This window comes from Carcharodon carcharias, chromosome 7, assembly GCF_017639515.1.
Source record: "Carcharodon carcharias isolate sCarCar2 chromosome 7, sCarCar2.pri, whole genome shotgun sequence".
NCBI lineage: Eukaryota > Metazoa > Chordata > Chondrichthyes > Lamniformes > Lamnidae > Carcharodon > Carcharodon carcharias.
Window position 1 is genome coordinate 154012080 of NC_054473.1, and position 19288 is coordinate 154031367.

General features: G+C 43.0%; 1 protein-coding gene across 3 annotated transcripts in view; it reads right to left on the reverse strand.

The window, feature by feature from the left end:
• Positions 1-19288, reverse strand: part of ap1g1 (adaptor related protein complex 1 subunit gamma 1) — a 145163-nt gene that overhangs the window by 71467 nt on the left and 54408 nt on the right. For 2 of the 3 annotated variants that reach the window (XM_041190915.1, XM_041190916.1), the window contains exons 7-10: positions 16768-16776; positions 16279-16374; positions 6830-6910; positions 5321-5419 (exon numbers count right to left, since the gene is read on the reverse strand). In XM_041190915.1, coding sequence (XP_041046849.1) covers positions 5321-5419; positions 6830-6910; positions 16279-16374; positions 16768-16776 — 285 coding nt within the window. The remainder of the gene's footprint in view (positions 1-5320; positions 5420-6829; positions 6911-16278; positions 16375-16767; positions 16777-19288) is intronic. The other variant, XM_041190917.1, reaches the window with a different exon arrangement.

The window sequence follows — 19288 nt, forward strand, 5'->3', positions numbered from 1 at the left end:
CTGAGAATTGGAAGCAATTTAGAATTCAGCAAAGGAGGGCCAAGAGATTGATTAAGAGGGGAAAAATAAGAGTACAAGAGTAAACTTGCAAGGAATATAAAAGCAGACTGTAAAAACTTCTAGAAGTATGTAAAAAGAAAAAGATGAGTGAGGACAAATGTAGGTTCCTTACGGTCTGAAATGGGGGAATTTATAATAGAAAACAAGGAAATGGCAGAGCAATTAAACAACTACTTTAGGTCTGTTTTCATGGAAGACGACACAAATAACTTCCCAGAAATACTAGGGAACCGAGGGTCCAGTGAGGGGCAGGAATTGAAGGTAATTAGCATTACTAAAATAATATTGCTGGAGAAATTAATGGAACTGAAGGTCGATAAATCCCCAGGGCCCGATAATCTACATCCCAGGCTACTAAAGGAGGTGGTCATAGTAGTGGGTTCGTTGATTGCCAGCCTCCAAAATTCTGTAGATTCTGGAACAATCCCAGCAGAGTGGAGGGTGGCAAATGTAACCCCAATATTAAAAAAAGGAGGGAGAAAACAACAAATTACAGAGGTTAGCCTTCATAAAGGATGTGATAACAGGGCACTTAGGAAATATCAATGGGATTAGACAAAGTCAACGTGGATTTATGAGAGGGAAATCACAGTTGAAAAACCTACTGGAGTCCTTTGAGGATATAACTAGCAGAATAGATAAGGGAGAACGAGTGGATGTGGTGTATTTGGATTTTCATAAAGCTTTTGATAAGTCTCACATAAGAGGTTAGTGTGTAAAATTAAAGCACATGGAATTGGGGGTAATATGTTGGCATGGATTGAGAATTGGTTAGCAGACAGGAAAAAGAAAATAGGAATAAATGTGTCTTTTTCAGAGTGGCAGGCGGTGATGAGTGGGGGTACCATTGGGATCAGTGCTTGGGCCTCAGCTATTCACAAATATATCAATGATTTAGATGAGGGAACCAAATATAATATTTCCAAGTTTTCTGACGATCTGAAACTTGGTGGGAATGTGAGCGATGAGGAGGGTGTCGAGAGGTTTCAAATCAATTTAGACAGGTTGAGTAAACGGGCAAATACGTGGCATATGCAGTATAATGTGGATGAGTGTGAAGTTATCCATTTTGGTAGGATCAACAGAATGGCTGAGTATTATTTAAATGGGGAAATATTGATGTACAAAAGGGACCTGGGTGTCCTTGTACACCAATCACAGAAAGCAAGCATGCAGGTGCAGCAAGCAGTTAAGGCAGCAAATGTTATGTTGGTCTTCAACGCGACAGGACTTGAGTACAGGGCAAGGATGTCTTACTGCAGCTGAATGGGGCCTTGGTGAGACCACAACTGGAGTATTGTTTGCAGTTTTCATCTCCTTACCGAAGAAGGGATATACTTGTCATAAAGGGGCTGCAGTGAAGGTTTATCAGGCCGATTCCTGGGGTGGCAGGATTGTCTTATGAGAAGCGATTGGGCCAACTAGGCCTGTATTCACTGGAGTTTAGTAGAATGAGAGATCTCATTGAAACATATAAAATTCTGAAAGGGATGGATAGACTGGATGCAGGGATATTTACTCTGGCTTGGGGATGGTCAAGAACAAGAAGTCACAGTTTCAGGATACAGGGTAGGCCATTTAGAACGGAGATGAGAAGAAACTTCTTCACTCAGAGGGTGGTGAGCCAATGGAATTCTCTACCACAGAAGGCTATAGGGGCCTAGTCGCTGAATCTATTTAAGGAGGAAATAGATTTCTAGACTCAAAGTGTCAAGGGGTATGAGGAGAGTGCAGGAGTACAGCATTGAAATAGAGGAGCAGCCATGATCACATTGAATTGAGTAAGGCTCAAAGGGCCGAATGACCTACCCTTGCTCCTATTTTCTATGTTTCTACCATTAATGCTCCCTTTGTCTTGTGTCCATTGACTTCTTTGTCAATCTCTCCTTAGGCCCCACCTGTCGATCCTGCTTTGCCTGCTCCACCCCACCCCCTTAAACAGTATAAATACCATCACATTTCTACTTCTCTTTAGCTCTGAAGAGTCATACAGGCTCGAAACATTAACAGTTTCTCTCTCCACAGATGCTGTCAGACCTGAATTTTTCCAACATTCTGTTTTTATTTCAGATTTCCAGCATCTGCAGTATTTTGCTTTTATCTTTCAGCTTATTTTGGGGTTCAACATATACAATGTACAACATTCCTCGCTTGAACAATGAGATTTGTATTTTGCAAAGGATAATTCCTCCAAGATGTAGTATTCAAATTAAAACTCAGGTTCTTACTATGATAGTCTGAAGCCAGCAAGATTCCCCTTCACAGATTCTGCCCTTTAAACAATAGCTAGTTTCAGTAAGGGACAGCAAGCCTGAAAAACCTGTACTTATTGAAGATAGTTCACATATGCCTTTACTCTGATTTGGAATCATTCTCAAGGTACTGAGACAAATAAGCTATTGTGTAAAGGACGTTTCAATTCATCCAACATAAATTGTGAATGCTGTAATGGAAATGTGCTAAAAGAATCAGGATGTAAATGTATGGGGATTAATTTCTGACTCCATTGCGTTACAGGCTCAAACACAAGCTGCAATACTCTGTCCGTCGTCTGGCAAACTGTGGACACAAGTTACTTGGTTAAAAGGTTGAAAAAGTGTTTCAAATTTATCACTATGGGATTCAGCAACTAAAAATTGACAGCTCTAGCTGTGTAACAGCTGGAGCTAAACGTCACCACATCATGTGGCAATAAAAGCTAAGAGGCTTTTGGCATAGAACATCACATTTATCCAAAATAAATGCCTCATAAAACTGATACATTTGATTGATTATTGCCTTCCTAATGATATCTGTTTCCACATGAGCGCAGAGAATGAAGATGGAATGAAAGAAAATCGAATGCTTAAGCACTACTTTGAAAGGAGGGCCAAATTTGGATGAGCTGAATTATCAAAGTTACTCATAACATAACATGTGAAACTTGCTTGGTTGCTGCAAAAATCAGATGGGATCAACTGTCCTATTTATGAACTTAAAGTTTTGGATGCTATATACAGTGGATATACATGAATTAGTTTAATACTTTAAAATGACTGACTACAAAGAGCAGGGCAGAGTGAATGTCTGCAATTTCAGATTCTCCCCAGTTTTAGAATTGCTATCTAAACATAGGCGCTATTGTTCCTGTTCTGGTTATTTGCTGTCTCAGATATTTGCTGACCAGAGTTATTGAAATCCCTGCCACTGATCACTCAATAGTTTCATCATCTGATAACTCCAGGAAAAAGAACAGCACCAACTTAAAAGTTCCAGCATTTCTGTATTAAAACTGGACCAAACATCTATTCTTTATCATATAGATCATTTCAACTACCATTAAAACTAGGGTAGTTTTTAATGTATAGGCGTAAAGGTTCACTCAGGTTTTGGTCAAATATTTTGCTTGAGACCTCAAAAGGTCAAAACATTGAGCTGCATTAATCTCCAACTCAATTTTTTTCTTAATTCATTCATGGGATGTGGGGTACCTCTCACAAACACAGTCTTCGGTGCCCATTGCTAATTGCCCTCAAGAGGGTGATGCTGAGCCACATTCTTGAACTGCTGTAGTCAGTGTGGTGAGGGTACACACACAGTCCAGTTAGATAGTGTGTTCCAGGATTTTGACCCAGTGCCATTGAAGAAATGACACTAATTTTCCAAGTCAAGATGGTGAATGACTTGGGAGGGGAGCATGCAAGTTGCAGTGTTCTCATGCACACATTGCCCTTGCTCTAAATAGTAGAGGTTGTGGGTTTGGGGGATGCTATCAAAGAAGCCTGGATGAGGTGTTGCAGTGCACCTTGAGAATATTACAGTGTTGCCATGGTGCATGGGTGGTGGAGGGAGTGAAAGCTCAAGGTAGTACATGGGGTGCAAAATCAACAGGCTACTTTCACCTGGATGGTATCAAGTTTTCTGACTGTTGTTGGAGCTGCATTCAGACAATTGGAGAGCATTCCATCACGCTCCTGACTTGCCCCTTGTTGATGATGAAAAGACTCTGTTGGAGACAGGAGGCAAGTCACTCACTGCAGAATATCCAGTCTCTGAACTGCTCATTGCCAAAGTATTTAGGATGCTGGTCCAGTTAAGTTTCTGGTCAATGGAGATCCCAGGATGTTGATGATGGGGGATTCAGTGATAGTAATACTACTTAATGTCAAGGGAGATGGTGAGATTCTTTGTTGGAGGTGGTCAATACATGGCACTTGTGTGACACCAGTGTTATTTGCCATTTAGCAACCCAAGCCTGAATGCTCTCCAGGTCTTGCTGCAGGCAACCACAGGCTGCTTCAATACTTGAGGAGTTGTGAATGCACTGAACACTGCAGTCGGTCAACATTCCCACTTCTGATCTTATGTTGGAGGAAAGGTCACTGATGAAGCAGCTGAAGATGGCTGGTACACTACCCTGTGGAACCCTTGCTTGGGCTGAGATGTTTGGTTTCCAACAACCACACTCATTTTCCTTCGTGCTGGGCATGACAATAATGAAGACTTTTCCATGATTCTCAATTACTTCAATTTTAATAGGGCTCCTCGATGTCAAATTCAGTCAACTGCTGCTTTGATGTCAAGGGAGTCATTCTTACCTCACCTTTGGAATTTGTTTGCCCATGGTTGAATCAAGGTTATAATGAGGTCTGAAGCCAAGTGGTCCTGGGTGGCCCCAAACTGAGCATCAATGAGCAGGTTATTGAAAGGACTTACATTTCCGTCATTGCTGTTTTGCTGTGAGACTGGAACAACTTAGCTAAAGACGTAGCTAGCTCTGTAACATAAGCCAGCAGCACTACAGCGGGATGTTGTCAGGACCCGTAGCCTTTAGTGTATCCAGTACACTCAGCCATTTCTTGATATCATGTGGAGTGAATTTAATTGGCTGAAGACTAGCATCAATGATGGAGGAGACCTCAAGAAAAGGCAGAGATTGATGATCCACTCAGTATGCCTGGCTCCAGGCAAACATCTCAGCCTCATCTTATGCAGGGATGTACTGGGCTCCAGTCAGCATTCAAGATAGGGGTTTACTTTTCTTCATGGGAGTTTTTCATTGTCCACCACCCTTCATGACTGGATGTGGCAGGACTGCAGCACCAATAGTTGTGGGATTAGCCACCCTACATGTACTTCTGAAGATTTCAGCCCTTTCCAAGAGATTTTTTCAGGCAGAATTGTAGAGTTCTCCTTATCCCTTCAGATATTACTCCTGCAGACAAATCTTGAACCACATTAATTTGACAATTATAAAGATCCTAACATTTATGCTACATACCCTCAGTCCACTCTCTGATTTGATGTCCATAATTGTCAAAACTGTTTCATATAAAATTGCATTACCCACATTTTTGCTGGTTTCTGTATTTGTTGCAACCTAAAAATAAACCAAAATGCACAATCAATGCCAATAATGTTCCTTTTTCTTTCAATCAAACTATCTTGGTAAATTATCCAAATGCAGCTGGTTCTCACAAATATTTTTTCACAATCTGGATTGATCCCAATGAAATTATAAATTTGCAGGTTTCTCTGCCTGACCCAGTTTCAAAATTGCTGACGGTGGTCCTTTCCACCAGAACCATGGAATACCCACATTTTTTTCTAAAATTAGGTATGCCTACAGCTATTAAAGATCTGCAAAGCATGCAAAATTTGATACTGGCATACAACACATGGGGCTGCAACTTCCTCGAAGTTGCAATCAGCGTCGCATTGTCACTCTGTGTCCACTCACCAATGCCAAATTTCTTCCATGCCAGTCTTGCCCAACCTTTCAACTTGGGATGGACAAGATCCTGGCACTGCAGCTGTCTCTGAAGTCCAGCAGAATCAAATTGGAAGACATGCCCCTTTTGTTTTTATAGCTCTAGCTGCCGTAAAGCAGGTAAATTTAAAGTTCCCATTGGAATTGACAGGCCAAGGAGAAGGTAAGTGAAAAGGTTTTGGAAAGTGGGGATGTTTGGAGGTCGGGTGGGGATGGGGGAGAGGGGGTTAAACATGGCGGGGGGTGTGTGGAGCAGGCTGTACATTTGGGGGTTGGGGGTGCGTTGGACGTAGGGCAAGTGGTGGGTCAAGGTTGGGGAGGCAAAAGTCAGGTGAGGAGAATTCCACGGGGAGGGGATGGTCAGGGGTGTGGGAGTCCCCTGGGTTGGGGGGGAAAACCGGTCTGGATCAATACAATAGTTATCCATAACATTTTCTAGGTAACTATTGGTATAGCCCTGGCAGAACCAAAGTTTGCGATTTAAACCACATTTTCAGATTGTTCTTAGTGCAGCGCTATTGTCCAGTGTGCACTTCAGGGCAATTGCCATTCAAACCCTTACCTAGGAACTTCCCAGAGGGATTTCCCAGTGCATCTTTGGGGTATTATAGAAAACAAACCCCAGGGCCGGAAACTAATTACATTAGTCAAGTCCCAAAACAGTTTGAAGAAGCATATATATTCAACATAAATAGCCTACATTATTTCATGGATTTCATGTAATTAAAAATGGATATGAACAGAGGTCGAGGGAGGTGTTTAGAAATTTGTAGCTATCAATTACATGCCACCCAAAAGCCACAAGAGACAACTGATCAGGATTTTCCCAGTTGTTTTTCTCATCAATGTTTTATGAAGCATTAAAAAAAGTTGGTCAATATTAAATCTCATCATCTTCTGCAGATTTGGAAGGATGGGGACTAAGCAAGCATGCACAACAACCACATTTTAAAAGATGTGATTGCCGATTGTTACAAGAGCTTCTGACTATATTTATAAGGCCTTATATACTATCTTCACCTGTGCAAGTATATCATTCATGGCTTCACTTGAGTCGTCATCATTTCTACCCAACATTCGTAGTAACCGCAGTATTCGAACCTAGAATTGCACACAAAAAAATTAGTCCAAAAGGGAAAAATTGTGGGGTGATTTATGATGCTCAGATGATAGGTACTGACACCTAAACCTAATTTTTCCCAATGACAGCTAAAATGTCAAACCTTTAGAACAGTAGAGCAAAGCTTCTTCCATGGTGTCTTAGCTATAAGCCATGTTCTTTGTTGCTGACTCCAATGAAATGTCTTAAAACTAGTCTAAGAGTACTCACTATTCCATGTACCAACTTTTAATTTTCAAAAATTACTGATCTTTGATTTAAAAAAAAAATATTATTTCTTGGAACGTGAGCTTTGTTCCCTGAGCGCCCTCGGTAAGGTGGTGGAGCTTTTTGAACCCTACAACTCATCTGGTGTTGGCACACTCAGTGTTGTTAGGGTTCCTGGAATTTGACACAGTGACGGTGAAGGAACAGTGACAGAGTTCCGAGTCAGGATGGGCTTGGAGGGGAACTTGCAGGTGGTTTTCCCATGTGCCTTTTGCCCTTGTTCTTCTAGGTGGTAGAGGTCAAAGGTTCAGAAGATGCCATCAAAGGAGGCTTAGTGAATTGCTGCAGCACATCTTGGGGATGATGCACATTGCTGCCACTATGTGTCAGTGGTGGAGGGAGTGAATGTTTAAGGAGGTGGATACGAGCACAAATCAAGCGGGCTGCTTTGTCTTAGATGGTGTGGAGCTTAAGTTAATAGGGCAAACAGTCAATACTATCTATCTTATACTCGAAGATCCAGAATTAACAGGAGGTAAACATGAATTAACAGGTAAACTGTTTGCTGATGATTACACACTGTTCAGCACCATTCATGACTCCTCAGATTCTGAAGCAGTCTGTTCTCATATGCAGCACCACCTGGACAACCTACAAGCATGGGCTGATAAGTGACAAGTAACATTCACGCCACAAAAATGCCAGGCAATGACCATCTTCAACATGAGAGAATCCAGTCATCCATTTGCCTGGATGACTGCATCTCCAAACAACACTCAAGAAGCTCAACACCATCCAGGACAAAGCAGCTGTCTTGATTGGCACCCCATCCACCTCCTTCAACATTCACTCCCTCCACCACCTACACACAGTGGCAGTGTATACCATCTATAGCATGCACTGCAACAACCCACCAAGGTTCCTTCAATATCACCTTCCAAACCAGTGACCTACACCAAGGAGGACAAGGGCAGCAGATGCATGGGAACCTCACCTGCAAGTTCCTCTCCAAGCCACAGACCATCCCTTCCTAAATGCACTGTGGGTATCCCTACACTACATGGACAGCAGCGTTTCAAGGCGGCACCTCATCACTATCTTGTCAAGCGGAACTAGGGACGGCCAATATATGCTGGCCTAGCCAGAAATGCCCACGTCTTGTGAAAGAATTTTAAAAACTGCACATTAAATGGCAGACAGCACCAGAACAGATTTCACCAATTTCTTCAGCAACCCACCAAGATGACAGTGAGTCACAAAAATTCTTCAAAGTCTGTCTTCCTCACAAGGGGTTTCAGTTTCTTTCTTTCAAGCATCTACTGATTTTTCTCAAAAGCAGCTCCTATTCAGCCTGAAGGCCTTCCTGCTTATTCTTTAACCTGCAAGTAGTTGTCAGGCAATAGAAATCAAGCTTAGAATGCCCCAGTGTTATGACCACACCCGATGTTAATTGCTGCACAAAACAAATCCCAGAGGGAAACTTGGCTTATCGGCCACAATCTTTTTTTCCCTCCATATTCTGATAACAGGAAAACAACATACCAATCTCAGCAGTAGGTGGTCCAGCAACACATTTGGGTTTTTAAAAATTAAAATAAAAGTTAATTTTAGAAAGCTTAAGCACACAAGATTACAGTTACACAATTAAGGCTGGTCTTACAAAACGTACCCAATAAACTCTACTTGATCAAACCCGCAAGTAAACATCTTCCAGGCAACAATCCCTTACAAATGTTTAAATATGAAAAATCCAGTAATATCACACAAGGCAAACTGCCGTAGCTTCAATAAAGGTGTACTACATGGCCTTTACCCTCTTACACTTTGTGGTGGAATTCACTTCAGAATAAAACTGCTTGCTGCAGCCCAAGGCTTCTCAACAGCTCAAAAAGCTCCAGCTATCTCCAGCTTAACAACTATACAGCCATCTCTTCAGCTCAATAGCTAAAAAGCAACAATCCACAATAACTCTAATACACATTTTTCTCTTTTCATTTCAGTCCCATTGTTCTCACACCGTTTTGAAACTCAAGCCCCTCCAAATATAACATCTTTTGTGTATCTTGTCTTTGTTGTTGGGTCAATAAAAATATAATATCTCCACTATTTATCTATGAACTCCTGCAAGGTGCAAATATTTTCCTTATCACCTCTGACTCCCCATTGAAATTCAAACAATCTCTCAAGTTATCTAAAAATGCAAATGTTAGATCTAACCTATTTACTTGTGCCTCAACTTAACACCTTTATCCTTTTCATGTTTCCAAAATCCTAGATAACTTGACTTTCTTTTTTATTCATTCACGGCATGTGGTCTTCGCTGGCTGGGCCAGCATTTATTGCCCATCCCTGGTTGCCCTTGAGAAGGTGGTGGTGAGCCGCTTTCTTGAACCATTGCAGGCCTTGTGGTGTAAGTACATCCACAGTGCTGTTAGGAAGGGAGTTCCAGGGTTTTGACAGTGAAGGAATGGCGATATATTTCCAAGTCAGGATGGTGAGTGACTTGGAGGGGAACATCCAGGCGGTGGTGTTCCCATTTATCTGCTGCCCTTGTACTATTAGATGTCAGTGGCCATGGGTTTGGAAGATACTGTCTAAGGAGCCTTAGTGAATTCATGCAGTGCATCTTAAAGATGGTACACAGTGCTGCTACTGTGCGTCAGTGGTGGAGGTGGTGCCGGTCAAGTGGGTGCTTTGTCCTGGACGGTGTCAAACTTCTTGAGTGTTGTGGGAGCTACACTCATCCAAGCAAGTGGGGAGTATTCCCTCACACTCATGACTTGTGCCTTGTAGATGGTGGACCAGCTTTGGGGAGTCAGGAAGGGAGTTACTCACCTCAATTCCTAGCCTCTGACCTGCTCTTGTAGCCACAAACACTTATGTGGCACAGTGTTGTCCAGGTCTTACTGCATTTGGACACGGACTGTTTCAGTGCCTGAGGAGTCACAAATGGTGACCATTGTGCAAGTGTCAGCAAACATCCCCACTTCTGACTTTATGATGAAGCAGCTAAAGATGGTTGGGCCTAGGGCACTACCCTGAGGAACTCTTGCAGTGATGTCCTGGAGCTGTGATGTGGACCTCCAACAACCACAACAATCTTCCTTTGTGCTAGGTATGACTCCAGCCAGCAGAGAGTTTTCCCCGAGTCCCCTTGATTACAGTTTTGCTAGGGCTCCTTGATGCCACACTCTTGTCAAATGCTGCCTTGAGGTCAAGGGCAGTCACTCTCACCTCACCATTTTTGTCCATGCTTGAACCAAGGCTGTATTGAGGTCAGGAGCTGAGTGGCCCTGGCAGAACCCAAATTGGGCACCAGTGAGCAGGTTATTGCTAAGCAAGTGCCACTTGATAGTACTGTTGATGACCCCTTCCATTACTTTACTGATGATCAAGAGTAGGCTCATGGGCAGTAATTGGCCAGGTTAGATTTGTCCTGCAGTGTGTACACAGGGCATACCTGGGCAATTTTCCATATAGCCAGGTAGATGCCAGTGTTGTAGCTGTACTGGAACAGCTTGGCGAGGGGCACGGCTAGTTCTGGAGCACAAGTTTTCAGTACTATTGCCGAAATATTGTCGGGGCCCATTGTCTTTGTAGTATCTAGTGCCTTCAGCCGTTTCTTGATATCACGTGGAGTGATATCAACTCTGCCCAGCTTAATTAAATGACGCACGCACGCAAACGTATCCAGCCTTCTTTACAGAACACAATATTCCCCAACACAAAAACAGAATTACCTGGAAAAACTCAGCAGGTCTGGCAGCATCGGCGGAGAAGAAAAGAGTTGACGTTTTGAGTCCTCATGACCCTTCGACAGAACTTGCGTTCGAGTCCAAGAAAGAGTTGAAATATAAGCTGGTTTAAGGTGTGTGTGTGGGGGGCGGAGAGATAGAGAGACAAAGAGCTGGAGGGGGGCTGTTGGGGGGGTGTGGTTGTAGGGACAAACAAGCAGTGATAGAAGTAGATCATCAAAAGATGTCAACGACAATAGTACAATAGAACACATAGGTGTTAAAATTAAAGTTGGTGATATTATCTAAACGAATGTGCTAATTTAGAATGGATGGTAGGGCACTCAAGGTATAGCTCTAGTGGGTTTTTTTTTATATGATGGAAATAGGTGGGAAAAGGAAAATCTTTATAATTTATTGGAAAAAAAAAGGGGGAAGGGGGAAACAGAAAGGGGGTGGGGATAGGGGAGGGAGCTTACGACCTAAAGTTGTTGAATTCAATATTCAGTCCAGAAGGCTGTAAAGTCCCTAGTCGGAAGATGAGGTGTTGTTCCTCCAGTTTGCGTTGGGCTTCACTGGAACAAGGCAGCAAGCCAAGGACAGACATGTGGGCAAGAGAGCAGGGTGGAGTGTTGAAATGGCAAGCGACAGGGAGGTTTGGGTCATTCTTGCGGACAGACCGCAGGTGTTCTGCAAAGTGGTCGCCCAGTTTACGTTTGGTCTCTCCAATGTAGAGGAGACCACATTGGGAGCAACGGATGCAGTAGACTAAGTTGGGGGAAATGCAAGTGAAATGCTGCTTCACTTGAAAGGAGTGTTTGGGTCCTTGGACGGTGAGGAGAGAGGAAGTGAAGGGGCAGGTATTGCATTTTTTGCGTGGGCACGGGGTGGTGCCATAGGAGGGGGTTGAGGAGTAGGGGGTGATGGAGGAGTGGACCGGGGTGTCCCGGAGGGAGCGATCCCTACGGAATGCCGATAAGGGGGGTGAAGGGAAGATGTGTTTGGTGGTGGCATCATGCCGGAGTTGGCGGAAATGGCGGAGGATGATCCTTTGAATGCGGAGGCTGGTGGGGTGATAAGTGAGGACAAGGGGGACCCTATCATGTTTCTGGGAGGGAGGAGAAGGCGTGAGGGCGGATGCACGGGAGATGGGCCGGACACGGTTGAGGGCCCTGTCGACGACCGTGGGTGGAAAACCTCGGTTAAGGAAGAAGGAGGACATGTCAGAGGAACTGTTTTTGAATGTAGCATCATCGGAACAGATGCGACGGAGGCGAAGGAACTGAGAGAATGGGATGGAGTCCTTACAGGAAGCAGGGTGTGAGGAGCTGTAGTCGAGATAGCTGTGGGAGTCGGTGGGTTTGTAATGGATATTGGTGGACAGTCTATCACCAGAGATTGAGACAGAGAGGTCAAGGAAGGGAAGGGAAGTGTCAGAGATGGACCACGTGAAAATGATGGAGGGGTGGAGACTGGAAGCAAAATTAATAAATTTTTCCAAGTCCTGACGAGAGCATGAAGCAGCACCGAAGTAATCATCGATGTACCGGAGAAAGAGTTGTGGAAGGCGTCCCCACCCTTTCTTCCAATCCCAACCCCAGCCGTGTATTCACTATACCCCCTGACCTTCCCCTCTCCTATGCTGAACGTTCAGTGCTGAGCAAAGGACTTAGTTTCATACCCTTACGCCCTCACCTCAATGAATTTCGGGCTCGGCATGATACTGAACTCTTCTTCCGCCGTCTTCGTCTCCGGGCTCACTTCTTTGGGCAGAAGTCCTCTCCCAGTTCAACGGATCCTTTTACCCATCTCCAATATTCTCCCTCCACCTGGACCCCCCCCTCTGGATTCTTACCTTCTCTCGATCTTTTCATTGAGAACTGTCGGCGCGACATTAGTCGTCTCAATTTCTCTGCTCCTCTCACCCATTCTAACCTGTCTCTCTCTGAACTTACTGCACTCCATTCTCTCAGGTCCAACCCTGACATTGTCATCAAACCCGCTGACAAGGGTGGTGCTGTTGTTGTCTGGCGCACCGACCTCTACCTCGCGGAGGCTGAGCATCAACTCGCAGACACTTCCTCCTACCTCTTCCTGGACCATGACCCCACCACTGAACATCAAGCCATTGTTTCCAGGACTGTCACTGACCTCATCTCCTCTGGGGATCTCCCTCCCACAGCTTCCAACCTGATAGTCGCCCAACCTCGGACGGCCCGCTTCTATCTCCTACCCAAAATCCACAAACAGAACTGCCCCGGTAGACCGATCGTCTCAGCTTGCTCCTGCCCCACAGAACTCATTTCTCGTTATCTTGACTCCCTTCTCTCTCCCCTTGTCCAGTCCCTTCCCACCTACATCCGTGATTCCTCTGACACCTTACGTCACATCAACAATTTCCAGTTCCCTGGCCCCAACCGCTTCCTCTTCACCATGGACGTCCAATCCCTCTACACCTCCATCCCCCACCAGGATGGTCTGAGGGCCCTTAGCTTCTTCCTCGAACAGAGGCCCGAACAATCCCCATCCACCACTACTCTCCTCCGTCTGGCTGAACTTGTTCTCACACTTAACAATTTCTCCTTCAACTCCTCTCAATTCCTCCAAATAAAAGGTGTGGCTATGGGTACCCGCATGGGCCCCAGCTATGCCTGTCTCTTTATGGGGTACGTGGAACATTCCTTGTTGCAGTCCTACTCCGGCCCCCTTCCACAACTCTTTCTCCGGTACATCGATGATTACTTCGGTGCCGCTTCATGCTCTCGTCGGGACTTGGAAAAATTTATTAATTTTGCTTCCAATCTCCACCCCTCCATCATTTTCACGTGGTCCATCTCTGACACTTCCCTTCCCTTCCTTGACCTCTCTGTCTCAATCTCTGGTGATAGACTGTCCACCAATATCCATTACAAACCCACCGACTCCCACAGCTATCTCGACTACAGCTCCTCACACCCCGCTTCCTGTAAGGACTCCATCCCATTCTCTCAGTTCCTTCGCCTCCGTCGTATCTGTTCCGATGATGCTACATTCAAAAACAGTTCCTCTGACATGTCCTCCTTCTTCCTTAACCGAGGTTTTCCACCCACGGTCGTTGACAGGGCCCTCAACCGTGTCCGGCCCATCTCCCGCGCATCCGCCCTCACGCCTTCTCCTCCCTCCCAGAAACATGATAGGGTCCCCCTTGTCCTCACTTATCACCCCACCAGCCTCCGCATTCAAAGGATCATCCTCCGCCATTTCCGCCAACTCCAGCATGATGCCACCACCAAACACATCTTCCCTTCACCCCCCCCTTATCGGCATTCCGTAGGGATCGCTCCCTCCGGGACACCCTGGTCCACTCCTCCATCACCCCCTACTCCTCAACCCCCTCCTATGGCACCACCCCATGCCCACGCAAAAAAATGCAATACCTGCCCCTTCACTTCCTCTCTCCTCACCGTCCAAGGACCCAAACACTCCTTTCAAGTGAAGCAGCATTTCACTTGCATTTCCCCCAACTTAGTCTACTGCATCCGTTGCTCCCAATGTGGTCTCCTCTACATTGGAGAGACCAAACGTAAACTGGGCGACCGCTTTGCAGAACACCTGCGGTCTGTCCGCAAGAATGACCCAAACCTCCCTGTCGCTTGCCATTTCAACACTCCACCCTGCTCTCTTGCCCACATGTCTGTCCTTGGCTTGCTGCATTGTTCCAGTGAAGCCCAACGCAAACTGGAGGAACAACACCTCATCTTCTGACTAGGGACTTTACAGCCTTCTGGACTGAATATTGAATTCAACAACTTTAGGTCGTAAGCTCCCTCCCCCATCCCCACCCCCTTCCCTCCCCTTTTTTTTCCAATAAATTATAAAGATTTTCCTTTTCCCACCTATTTCCATTATATAAAAAAAAACCCACTAGAGCTATACCTTGAGTGCCCTACCATCCATTCTTAATTAGCACATTCGTTTAGATAATATCACCAACTTTAATTTTAACACCTATGTGTTCTATTGTACTACTGTCGTTGACATCTTTTGATGATCTGCTTCTATCACTGCTTGTTTGTCCCTACAACCACACCCCCCCAACACCCCCCCCTCCAGCTCTTTGTCTCTCTATCTCTCCGCCCCCCACACACACACCTTAAACTAGCTTATATTTCAACTCTTTCTTGGACTCGAACGCAAGTTCTGTCGAAGGGTCATGAGGACTCGAAACGTCAACTCTTTTCTTCTCCGCCGATGCTGCCAGACCTGCTGAGTTTTTCCAGGTAATTCTGTTTTTGTTTTGGATTTCCAGCATCCGCAGTTTTTTTGTTTTTAACAATATTCCCCAAAATATTCAAAAACATTCATTCTCATACCAGAAGCTGCTCAATCTCTTCTTCCAAGATTGCATCCCACTGGACTTACAAGGTTGTATCCCAGTATCTAATCACCAGCATGAACCCAGCTTCCTAGCTGCTCTGAGCAGAAACTCACAACTCATGAGATTTCCTTTTCCCCCCCACCAACTGCTAGCGTCACAGAGCAGACAATTATATTTCAGCTTCACTGAGCTGACACTGCTCCCCATGGGCTTCTCTGAGCCCCAATCTCCTCAGCAGCATGAAGCTAGCAACATTCTGCTGCCTCCTCCACTCTGGACTAAACAGGTGTCCACTGCTCACTACAAGACTGCTGCTTACTGCCCATGAACTGCTGAGACACATTTTAAATCTCCAAACAGGGTTAGCCGCTGTTCTTAGGTAGGGTCGAAGATATCAACCCTTGGTACATTCTGTACTTTAAATGTTACAATCTGCAGTGAACGAAAGATCACTCCCACGGGTGGTAACCCACAATGGCTCCACACAAAACAGAAAAATCCTAAAATATAGAATCCCTCAGGCATCCAAATTCTCCATAAAAACGCGTGGTTAAAATCAATACAAATTAGTTATTTCTACATGAGATTGTTGTTGAATTAAATTTAGAGCAGCTCTTGCTTTCATCATGCTTGCATCTATATGCATTCCAAATTCAACTGGGCCAAAAAGAGAATTTAAAATATAATGCTATATACCAAAAAAGATGATTCATAACAGATATCAAGTATTATGCAAACAGTAATGATCATAACAGCTCATGCTAAGCAACTAAGCCTAGATCCGAAACTGATTTATTTAGCTCTGCAAGATCATCCAGTGAATATACAAAGTTCCAGTGTAGTAATTTTTCGAATGTATGGTTATGTTTTTAAAGAAAATTTTTTTAAAAACAGCCCAGAGAACACTGCCATTGAAAATTAATTTTGTGAACAACATCCTATTAGTCTGGCTGAATTTCATGAAAATCCTAGACTCTTTTGAATGTCGCTTCCCTGGTTATAAATTATTTCATAAAAGGTTCATGTTATTTGATGCAAAACAAAGTCTAACCTGAAGGAAAGGATCGCTAATGCCAGAGACATCGTGTTCTGGTGAGTAACCAGACATAATAAGATTTTTCAGGATTCGAACAAGCTGAGGAACAAGCTGGGAAAGCAAAAAGATACAACTCAAAATTTAAACGTTAACTATTTTCAAATGCCTAAACCTTTCATGTTAAGTAAAACGTTTGTGAACAATGGGACACATGAAATAAACAGGACAACCAGTGTTTTAAAAAAGAAAAGCAATCCAATGGAAAACTGAAATGTGTATTTTTTTTTGCACCAAGATGTACGACATTAAGCAAATCATTTTACTCCCCAATCGGAATGTAATTTTTACTATTGCCAAAGAGCACATTTTACAAAACTCTTTGGCAGCCTCATGTTCCCTTTAGTGACAGGCAACTTCATTAAATTAATCCTGAAAAACAAATTTAACACACTTTTCCAACATCATGCAGTGTGCAATTTCATTAAATTCAGAATGTTATCTTACCTTTTCATTCTAAAACCATGCAGCATTTGCAATGAAAGATGAATAAGAAAATTAAGTACTTGTTAGAATACGGAGAAACACATTTAAAAAAAGAATAAAGTCTGGCAATTAACAGTATATATTTCTTATTTGATTTGTCAAGGCCAGAGTTATCTATAAGGAAACAAGATTCAAACCTTCAATAAATTCCCTCTCCCTCCACCAACAACAAAGGTCTTTGAGACTTGTGCCGTAAACATTAGGAATCTTATGAAAAATATGCATTTATTTCATTAAACATAACTGAGTCAATTCTCTGATAATCAGCCTAAATTTCTCAATATTTAGTTTGCCAGATGCAGGTATTGCTATTAAGAAACCTGAGAATCTGAACTCAGATCTCAATTGGAGGCACGAATCAAACTTATGGTGAGAGAATATCAAAGGTTTCACAGTATTTTGGTTAACCTGAACTAGTTACGATCATCAGAATTTGGAGTTTTGATCCTGATTGCTAAAAATTAAAGACTAACTTGCAGATCCACTTCATGCAAAGAGATGCATTACTATTCATTTTTGCTCAATCATCCAAATTTCCATCAAATGAACAATGGGAGCAGGAGCGCTGCTGTGTGACGTTACAACAATTTGCATTTATACAGCACCTTCAACATAGAAAAAAGCCACCAGTATCAAACTTGATAATTATACTTGAGGGGAAGACATTCCTTAATTTCCACTATCTTTTGAGAGAAAAAAATTGCTGCCTGTTTTCACCCATTAGGTGTCAGCCTTGATTCAGTTGGTAGCCAGAATCAGAAGGTTGCAAGTTCAAGTTCCACTTAAAACCTCAACACAAAATCTTGTACAACACTTCAATGCAACACTGATGGGAGTATTGCACTGTTGGTATGCCATCTTTTGCACAAGAAATTAAACTGACATCCCATCTGTCCTCAGGTGAACAAGAGACCATGGCACTATGCAAAGAGCAGCAGGAGGAGTTCTACCCAATGACCTGGTTAACATTCATCCCTCAAGATCACTTGAAAAAAGTCTGGTCATCACGTCACTGCTGTTTTTAATAAGTTTGCTGTGCCCAAATTGGCTGCTGTGTTTCCTATATTACAACTGTGACTATACTTCAAAAGTACTTAATTTGCTATAAAGTGTTTTAGGACAGTGAGATTATAAAAGGCTTTATACAAATATTGTTCATTCTTTTCTCCTAACTGGCCTAGTAGGATTATATTATTATGACCTCTTGTTCTGATTTACTGAGGTAATAGTTTCTCTGTATCTGTCCTATTAAATCACTTTACTTAAACACCTTGGTTAAATCACTCTTTAATCTCCCAAACTAAAAGTTTACACAATGTGCCTTCATAAAATTTAAACCCATGTAGCCCAGATTTGGTGTGATGAATCTGCATTGCACCCCCTCCAAAGCCAATCTTTTCTTTTACCAAGCAGTCAGTTGCAAGGTTGCTGTCAATCCCATGCATCTTTATTACTGAAATTAATCTTATGCATAGCAAATACCTTCCAAAAGTCCATATAGACAACCACCATAGCATTCACCTAGCCACATGCCAGTGACTTCCTCAAAAAAATCAACTAGATTAAGACATAACCCGCTCTTCACAAATCCACATTTATTCTCTGATCAGCTCATACTTGTTCAAGTATTGAGAAACACCATCCCTGATGAGATATTCCAATAATTTCCCTACAACTGATGTTAAACTGGCATACCTGCAGTCATCTGGCTTCTCCCTCAAGTGACACTGGAAATTTTTCAATGCAAGGGCATAATTCTTGAGCCTAGTGTATTTGGAAAAATTATGACTAACCCATCTAAAATTGCTTCAGGTTTAAATACCCGGAGGGTAAAAGCCAATAAATGTTCCCCTGCCAACCCTGAATTTTTTAGATTCCCTTGTTATTTGTCTTCATCCACTACAAAAACAGAAAAAATGTTAATTTAACTAGTCTGGCATTTCCTGATTGTCTTTTCTAGTATTATCTGCATTTGCCTTTAATAGGCCCACCTTCTCCATCACCAACTCTCTAAACAGAATTACAAAAGCATTTGCTGTTAGCTTTGTTATCCTTGATTTTACATGTACCTATCCCATTTTTCTTTGTATCCCTTGGTTCCTTTTTCTCGCAGCTCTCTCTAGCAGTAGTAGTCAACAATGAAGTTAATTGGGGAAATTGCTTAAAAATATTGTTCCTTCAACAAACTGTCCTCTTGCAAATTCAAAGTGCCATTAAAAACATTAGAGATATCCAGAAGGGCAGGATTAAAAATTAGTTATTTTTCCCCCCACATAGAAAAATATTCCACAGTTCTATCCATATTTTATGCCATAAATGCATAACATTTTAAAGCAGTTTTTAATGCACTGATTTGAACCATGAGAAGCATAGAAGGTACTTAGATACTCGAACTTTTTTTGTAAGCTGTTTCATCTCTTCAAGGGACAGTGGTTGCCACCTTGAAAACCTACTTTTTCATGGTTAATTAAAATGCAGGACC